This window comes from Sprattus sprattus (assembly GCF_963457725.1).
Source record: "Sprattus sprattus genome assembly, chromosome: 20".
NCBI classification, from domain to species: Eukaryota; Metazoa; Chordata; class Actinopteri; order Clupeiformes; family Clupeidae; genus Sprattus; species Sprattus sprattus.
The window spans coordinates 25,725,839-25,735,415 of NC_137918.1; the positions used below are offsets into that span (position 1 = coordinate 25,725,839).

The 9,577-nt window shown below is 40.3% G+C and overlaps 1 protein-coding gene across 1 annotated transcript in view; it reads right to left on the minus strand.

Moving 5' to 3' along the window:
- LOC308381703 (uncharacterized protein) overlaps positions 1-8,822 on the minus strand; it is a gene marked incomplete at both ends in the record, with an annotated part of 115,380 nt that extends 106,558 nt beyond the window's left edge. The window contains 2 exons of the mRNA XM_080859284.1: positions 5,922-6,030; positions 8,789-8,822. Of these exons, the coding sequence (XP_080715410.1) occupies positions 5,922-6,030; positions 8,789-8,822 (143 nt within the window). The remainder of the gene's footprint in view (positions 1-5,921; positions 6,031-8,788) is intronic.
- Between the last annotated feature and the right edge of the window lie 755 nt (positions 8,823-9,577).

Here is a 9,577-nt window from a genome sequence, read left to right on the forward strand (position 1 = left end):
TACAACACCAGTTCATCCTCAGCAGTGTTTGCCCTGAAAATGTACTGGGCCGAGACTTAATGTGTAAACTACAGCTTACTATTTCACTCACACATAATGGGGTTGGTTTAGAGGGGTCCCTTTTGTTTGTATTATCAGATAACTTGCCCAACTTGAAGTGGAGCTTTAAAGTCACCAGTCTTGGTCCAGGGAGATAAGGAACTTCCAGAGTGTTTTGCAGTGTGTGACGAATTCTTTCTCAGATATCACAAATCCGGAATACTTAGGTACCAAGTCAATCATCTAGTTAAAGAATATTGACATAGCTGGCATTATTATTATGACCAAAAGCTACGCTGCAGCTGTAGTAGGCCTGAAACCTGGTCTGAGATATTTTGTTTGCAAACTCAATTTTTTCTCCCCACGTGCTTTTGGAAAAAACAAAAGGGGAATGGTGTGATTGTGGACTTTTGGTTAAAGCATGTGTACATGCTAATAATTGGGTGTCCATTCAACATACCCCTGATTTGTTTTATTCATCCTCTCTGGAGGCATACTTTTTTCAAAAATGGAGCTCCTTAATTGTACAAAGACATATTTTTGTAAAGCCTGAACCTTCCTCTTTACAACAGCAAGAGACTTTAACTTTGTCTGCTGAGGAAAGAGCAACTCTGAGACATTTTGTGCTTGGATATTAACTGAGACAGAGAGGGCACAGCCTCTCCAAGCATGTGCAAATAATTGTAAAACCTTGACTGACTAATTGACTTGGACTGACAACTCTGATAAAGTTTTTGTTGATTTAAGATAGGCGCTAGTATCAGCTCCAACATTGGGGTTGCCTAATTATGACCTGCCATTTCATTTGTTTGTGTGTGAGAAATTAGGTTACATGCAGGGGGTGTTATGTCAACAATATGGGGGGCAATCTAGACCTGTGGTATACTTATCTAAACAATTCGATCTAGAAGAATTTGCAAGAAGAATGATCTCTTGTTTAAAAGCAGTTGCAGTGGCTGCCAGTGCAGTGTTAGGTTGTGCAGACATAGTATTGTTGCACTCACTCACTGTTCACGTCCCACATAAAGTACATTCATTGCTTTTAAAAGAAAAAAGAAAAACTGCACATATTACACCGGCGAGTCTCTTAACTTATCAGCATGTGATATTAACCCTTTCCCATCTGACCCTTACACGTTGCACATAACCTAATCCAGCTTCTCTGCTGCCGATAGCAGAGAATGGTGATTTACCTGACATTTCTGAAACACCTGTCTCTAACCCTGATTTAATCTTGTTTGTTAATGGATCATCTATGAAACTGGAGTCCGGAAAGGGGGGGAACAGGTGCTCTGTAGGGAATCCTTTTGAAATGATAAACTCACCCCTCACCCTCACAGGAAGTTTTTCTGCTCAAGCAGCTGAAATGATAACCTTGGTGTGAGCATGGAATTTGGCAAAAGGCAAATCTGTAATATGTGATGAAACTAGTTTATTGGATCCATTGGAAAAAAAGGGGATAAACTGCGGGCATGATAAAATATGAAGGTGCTATGATGGCCACATGGTAACTTCATACATGTTATTAGCCCTGTTGCTTTGTGCACACTTTGATTTTCAGTGTGCAAAGGGGGGTATAAGAAAAACATTTGAATATGGGGTTATGGTCACCCTATTTATGGGAGGTATGGGATTACAGTATGTATAATGCTATGTTTGTAGCATACAAAATGTATTTTGCACCAGGATTCAATACAGTAGCAGCCATGTATTGTTACAATGAGAGTATAAGGAAGGGCATCATCCATCACCTGAAAAATCCATTTGAACAGAATTATGATGGATTTCATTTAATTGAACAAATGCAGAGGATATGAATATTGTTTGGTCATAGTGGAGATGTTTTCAAAAATGGCTTGAATGTTATCCAGTCAAGCATGCAAATGCCATATCAGTGGCTAAAGGCTTTAATGAGAGATGTTGTGCCTAGATGGGGAGTTCCAAGAAACTAACCTCAGATAATGGAGCACATTTAGTCAACAAAATTATTAAAAAGCTGTCTGAGAAATTGCAAATGGACTTCAGAACCCATTGTGCATAACATCCACAAAGTGAAGGTGCTGTGGAGAGAACTAATTCAATTTTGAAAGCAAAATTGACTAAAATTACAGTGTCAATAGGGATGGATTGGGTGACTGCATTTCCTTTAGCTCATCTCCTCAGAGGCCGTTCATTCAAGATCAACAGGGCTCAGTCCTTTTGAAATTTTGACTGGACGTCTTCTGCCGGCTCCAGGGTTTACTAATCCACCTAACGTAGAGGATGTAGATATAAGAATGACTAGTTACATGCGAGGACTGATTGCTGCTTTGTCTTTTGTGTCTCAATAGGTGGCGTCGGCCTTTCCACAAAGTTTCCAAAGGACACACCCAGTTGAGCCAGGAGCCTGGGTTCTGATCAAAGATTTAAGGAAGGACGAATTGGGATCAAGAGCGTTGGCGAGGACTGTTTGAAGTACTGTTATCTACATCTACGACTGTGAGGAGGGCTGAAAGAGACACTTGGGTACATCTGTCACACTTCAGAGGGGTGAAAAATCCGGAACAATGCATAAACTGAATTGGATTGGCAATAAGAAAGGATTGGCAAACAATCTACAGGAGGCTAAAGAATACAGACGTCAGGATAGATTCATAAGTATCACTAGCACCACATCAAAGTATTTTTCTCAGTTTAGCTAGATACCCGTTACAAGTTTGTTGTTTTTGTTTCATTTTATTTGGACAGTTACCTGAGGCGGGTCTTTACAACCCAAGTCAGCTCTGCTGTTGAAGACTAGGGATAGGTTTATTTTTGAGTTTTTTAATAACTGAGAAAACACAAGATGTTGGTGTTGGTTTTGTTGATGTGTGAAACGAATAAAGTCTGTGTTTTAGCCTTCCATGCCAAAACAACATGAACAGAAACTGGAGTCTATGAAACCCCTTAACTTTAGGGATGTTTACGACCTGATAAGAGAGTGGGTCACGATGTTATCTGAGACTAGATTTGTCTGGTGGAAGGTAGTTAGTGATTGGCGGATCCATCTTCTCCTTATTCTATGTGGTAAAACCAGTGCAGTGATGCCAACTCGTACGAATTGAGCCGTACTAATACGAAAATGTGGTGGAAATACGGCGATACGAATATAATGACTCATTCATACGAATTTAGGGTCAACTTGCAATATTATTTATTGAATAGAATATTTGCGGTAACTCGAGAAATAAGCAAAAATGTGTCATGATTTGGCCTCCTGCTTACTAACGCGGAGGGCGCCATTTTTGTTTAAATTGACCGACGTGATACGTTTGTGCTGATTGGTCGATATTATAGCTGCAGCGACATGGAAACCAATAGGGGAGTTTGGTTCATTGTTATCTATTTAAGTGCGCACAGGCGATTGGGAATGTGTTTTATCGTTTTGAAGACTATTTACTTTTGACGTTGATGGATAAAGTTACCTTGTTGCATCTGCTCTTATTTTACAAATGGCCGTCACCAACATATTTGGGTACGTTTCTGCGATGTTTTCTTTTTTAATCAACTACTGCTCAGTAATATGGAACCCCAATCATTAAACTAATGATCAAGAATAAAACTTTCTTGACTCGAGCGATATATATTTTTCTAATACAAATACGAATGGTTAACGCAGAATTTCCATTCGAATAGAGGTATATTTCTGTCAAAAGAGTGAGCTAAATGAACAGACAAAAAAGACTGAAGTAGGAACAGACCGCATTTGTTTATTCCCGTGGCAAAAAACTGACACGAGCACCGCTGTCACTGCTCTTGTGGTCGTTGTCGAGCAGTACTTTCGCGGTCACGGTATTCCATCTAATCGAGCTCCTTTCTTACTTCGCTCAATTTGCCTTACTGAGTCTTTTCATTTAGCACAATCTTGTGGACGAACAAGTTCTCATTTTTTTCTCATTTCAAGTTTTTAAATATAGCATGCAAACTTTATAATCTAAAAAAATGGCTGGGAAAAATAGAAGAAGCCATTTCCTAGGAAACAGACTTTCTCCCAGAGTTAAACCAAAGAATACACTTATATTAATTAAAGTCCTGTGTCTACCAGTCATGCCTTTTGCACTATACAGTATTTCGGTCCACATTTAGCATTGCCCACAGTGGACTCTATGATGTTAAGACACACATGTCTTCCATTAAACAAAAAACAGCCAGCACCAAAGTCCAAGGGAATAAGAGTCTGCTGTCAATGGGTTTTGAGAACCAGTCCAGTGGCATGACGACTGAGAAGGTCACCTGTTCAGCCTTGATTTGATTTTATAAGGGTTGCATTTTGTGTACAGAAGCTTATAAAATATGAGATACTTCCACCACATTATAAAAGGTTTGCCAAAATACACTATGACACAGCCAAATTCACGTGATGAAGACAAGACGCCTTCTCAAAAAGTGATCTTAAAGACTACAAATAAGTCTACGTTTGTAGGCTGAATGCCAAAATATTGTTTCTTTTACAAGTACATATCAAACTTTTGCACGTGGAACCCATTACCGCAGAACAGATTTCACTTAAGGAAAAATACTAATTTAGTGGGGAAAATACTAATTTTGGAACCATTGAGTACAGATTGGCACACCACAATGTTGGCAATACTGCCAGTGGTATGATCAATGTATTTTGGAAAGCTGACAGAAATGATTACACGTTTCAAAGTAGTCCCGTGCCAACTGAAATATATGAAAATGTTTTTCCATTCAAAGAAGTCCCAAATAATGAGAGAGAGGAAATATGGTAGTAACAGAAGTGTACAATGAGTCTGACCCTATTTTGAAAAAACCTGGTTTAAATGATAGATAGGCAATTGGAATTTCATGTTGTTATTTTATTTCCATGAGTAATTGTTATTTCTTTTATTTTCTATGTATAATATGGAGTTACATTTCAATAATTAGATAACTTGGAGGAAGTAATTTGTAACCATGTTTTGCTATTATGTGTGTTTAAGGCTAGTAATCAAATGTAATGATGATACATATAGTTTCTCTAGGTGTGGTACTATAGTACCACAAGGGGGGAATGTGGGATAAAAAATATATGTTTCACATTTAATTAAGTAGGTTAGTATAGGATTCCATAGTATAACATCAATTGAATTGGTAACTGAGTGTGGCCATGTATTCTGTCTGACCTGTTGGGTAAGGTTTGATGAGCTAAGAGAGTTATTCAAGGCTTGGGGTAAGGGGATCCTATGTAAATACTCTTATCTATAGTGGAGGACTAGGTGGCCACAGTGTAAGAGTACGAGGGAGGGGTTTTAGGTATAAGACATGAGTTTGCCCAGAGACTGATGGGCACTGTTGTGGGACATTTCATGAACATGGATTGCTTGTAACAATGCTCCCGATATCGTTAATAAATCTGCAGTACCACTCCAGTTGTCTGTAAGTAATTTTGACCACATAGTGTAAGAAACCATTTTCCAGACCAACGACAGAACTGGGAAGGGCATTTATATTTCTTTGCTGAAATAAAAGACTTTATTAAAGGACCCTTTCTTGGTAATCTTAATCAATTTGACTCCACTTAATTTAGGAACTCTCTGCTCTCATACCCTGCTGTGTGAAAACTAATGTACTCAGCAGCAGGACTGAAACCACCACCCCTCTTTTTTTCTATATCGACCTCTCTACCTGGATGATTCCAAGGAGATGCCCCCCCCCCCCCCCCTTATCGGGTTCTGCTCTAGGATTCTTCCTGTTAACAGGGAGTTTTTCCTTGCCCCTGTAACCACTGAGCACTAGGGGGGTTCAGACCCTGGGCTCTTTAAAGCCCCTTGAGACAATTTCATTGAGTGAATTGAATTGAAGTGAAATGTGAATGTATAAAAGGAGACTAACTCTGTTTCTAGATTGAAACCTGTCCTTACCTGGGATCAGGATGACTGTGTCCCTCACTAAAGTTGAGGATTTCATCCTTTGACCGATCACTCTTCATGGACACACAGCTGGGTGCAGGAGAGTCTGGCCTCTCATCCACTGGGCTTCAGAGAAGTAAACACATCATACAGTAGTAACTCATTAAAGACTGTGTTCTTCTTGAGGAAATGTGATGTCATGATCATTAGGTCACTGGCTCATTATTTGATTCCTCTATGAGCTATGTTATGTTTTGTCTTTGTGTTAATGGTTCAACCAGGGACGGACTGGCCATCGGGCATACCGGGCGTTTGCCCGCTGGGCCGGGGTGCAATATGGGCCGATGGTCCCGAATTTTTATTATTATTTTTTTCCCCATATAATGGTCTGACCGGCTGGCCCACGAAATTAGTTCATCAGCGGCCCTACTGACACTGGGCTGGCCCAATCGCATCCCCTGGGCTGACCCAACACAAACCCCTTTCGATTTGGACCTGCCTACATAATGCATTAGGACGGTAAACAGCGTGGCCCATGGCCTTGACATGCTTGACACGCGCACGCTAGTCTGCGGCCCATTGGCCGTCTTCTTGAGTGACTAGGGTCTCGTCCAATCATATCAGCAAACACCTTCTACCTTTAGCTAAACTTTGCCATCAGCTCCCGTGGATGACAGTGCTGGTGGCTACAGCCAGGGAGATACGATACAACGACCTACGGTAAGCTTACTGATCATGAATTAAAACGTCTCTAAAATATGTTTGACTTAGAACCTATGTTCTATGGCCAAGTTCGTTTGCATAGCTAAATACAAGACAAGTCTGTAGCTGTTGCTAGCCCTCAGCCTACTGTACTCTGAAACAGCCAGCCGTTAGCCTACACTCTATGTTGTGTGTTTGAGTGGTGCGCGGTGCCATGTCAATTGTTCCGAAAGCCCAGTATTCCCAAACCCTGGTATTCCGAAAATATGCCAATTTGTCCAGATACCGAATTATGATAGCCCGTTATACGCTCCAGTTTTCCCGTCCCCCCCGAAGTTCAGGGGCGTAGTTCAAACGTTAATGCCACCTCATCAAGCGCGTTTCCTACAGGAGGAAATAGACTCCCTTCTAGAAAAGGGAGCAATACAGCCTGTCCTCTCGGAGACGAGAACAGGGGGTTCTTCAGTCGCTATTTTCATGGAAAATATCGACCGATCTTATACCTCCGTATTCTGAACAAAGCTTTAAAGTGTATGATGTGTATTGCATTTAGATTAATTAAGACCACCACCTTAACACACAAACTCTTGTTGAACTCATACAGTAGTAGGTTCAGTGACGTGCGGTGAGACAGCTGTCTTCTGGAGCTTCTGCGAGCCCGTGAATCAATGTTTCGTTGGAATCATGATGTAACGTTGTTGTAGCGGGAATACAGCAATGCTATTTGTATTTTCTAATTGGCAGGTCATATGTATGATTCTAGACTTCGCTAAGCACTGAAGCGACTGAAACGGTGAATTTTGATCACATTCAGCGAAGTTAACAGGTAAAACGGGAGAAAAATAGGGCGTCTTTAGGCCGTCCTGCCTAAAAGTAGGGCGTCCCGTTTCTTCTTATTTTTTAGTAGACTATAGGGCAGACGCCCTGCTAGCTATAAGCCTGGTTGGTGTAGACATTCGAGATTAAAAAGGTGTGTTATCGAATTTAGTGGGCCGGTCTGGTTCAAAATGCCCGGGCCGATTTTTTTGTCCCAGTCCGCCCCTGGGTTCAACTCAATGTAATCACTTGTTCAGTCAGCGTTTCATGGAGTTGTGTTACAGTAATAGTATTCATTAGTAGAGAATTAATATTTTCAGCACAACTGCCCATGTTAGAAAAAAGACCCTATCTTGGCAATCTTAATCAGTCTAGGTAACAGGAATAATATTTAGTAGTATACAGAACTATTTTCCAGACCAATGACAGAACTGGGAGGGGGCATTTCTATTTCTTTGCTTTGATGAAATAAAATACTTTATTTAAAGGCCCTATCTTAATTTATCTGACTCAATTTAGGAACTCAGCCTGTGTTCTTTTAATGCTATATTGTTACCTCTCAGGAGGGGTTTGTCACCTCCTCAGGGGTGTTATCTGCATACCAGAATTTCCATGTTTCAGAGATCTATGTATGTTAAAACTGATCTATTCCACTGCAGGACTGAGTCCACTGTAATTATCTGACTAAGGCCATTCAAATGAATCCAAACATGACAAAGAAATCATTTAACAATGCCATACAATACTAAGTACCCTTAAACTGAGGGCAGGAAAATAGAAGTAACCCTTTTGTGGAGAAGGTCCAGGGAGAAAAAAAGAGACAGAAAAGAGAAAAGTCAACAAATGTAAGACATAAACTGACCCCCCACCTAATGACTTCAGAGTTCTTGTAACTAAGGCCAAGTGTCTTTTACAATCCAATGATTTTTAGCCTGCAAATAAAAGCCTTACACTAGTAAAATAGAGCCTTACACTAGTACAATAGTAATGTTATCGTACAACCTGAATCTTGTACAACCTAAACCTTCATGTATAGCATAAAAGTTACATTCTGTCTTAATAAGGTAAAATACACAACTCAGCATGATATATGTGTCTCGGGGTCTGGTTCAAGGTGTGATGTGGGGCATGTTAGGATGGGGAACAGTGTGGTCTACCTAGGTATGAAAGGTGTGAAGGTCTGCAGACATGAAGGTCTGGCTGACCATTTTAATGTTAATGAACGTGACGCCTCGATGAGTGAAGGCTTGGGCGCCAGTTTACTGCGATGTAACACGAACACACAAACACACACACACACACACACGTACACGCACACGCACATGCACGCACACACCTACACACAAACACACACTCCTCACCTTGTATGTCCATGTCCACCCGCAGAGCCGCCATGTTGACTCATTTTGGACCCTGTTGTTGTGGGTCACTTCCTGTTAAAGACAGATACTTACATATTTGTTACAGTTCTGGAACTTGATATTAGACATGTGGATAGTTGTAGTATTATAATACATGTGTTCATTTTGGTTATTGATATGACATAGTATATGGTAAATTAGTGGAATATTCTCCAATAGCACTAAATTGGTACAATAAATAATTAATTATTTTCAAGCTGGCATAGTGCTACAAGTAACAGAAAATAGTAATTGATAATCAAAAGTACATAGAGATCAAGTAAATCACCAACTCACATTTTCATTTCAATACACCTAGTTTTCCTGACTGAAGAAACAGTCCTAACCAGCATGAAATCTATTTACACCTGGACAAACAGGAAAGTTTACTTTCGTTAACTCCCAAACACAGAAGGTTTTTTTCCACTGGGCAAGAGCCACACAGACTAATAGAAAGAGCTCCACCCTATTGAGAGTCAAAGTGTACATGAAATATAGTGGGATCATTGTGCCTGTTCCTCTGTGGTTTAAAAGAACACAGGCAAACACGTCTGTCAGAATTAAAGCTCCATTCAGGTTCATTAAACTATACTTTCCATGTAAAAATATCAGCACAACAAAATGTAAGTCTCCTTGCATTGTGCTCGGTTAAATGTCCATTACACTTGGACCTGTATCTGTCTGTCTGTCTGTCTGTCTGACATGTGAAAGCAGATAGACACAGGGCAGAGGAGCCAGAACCACAAACAC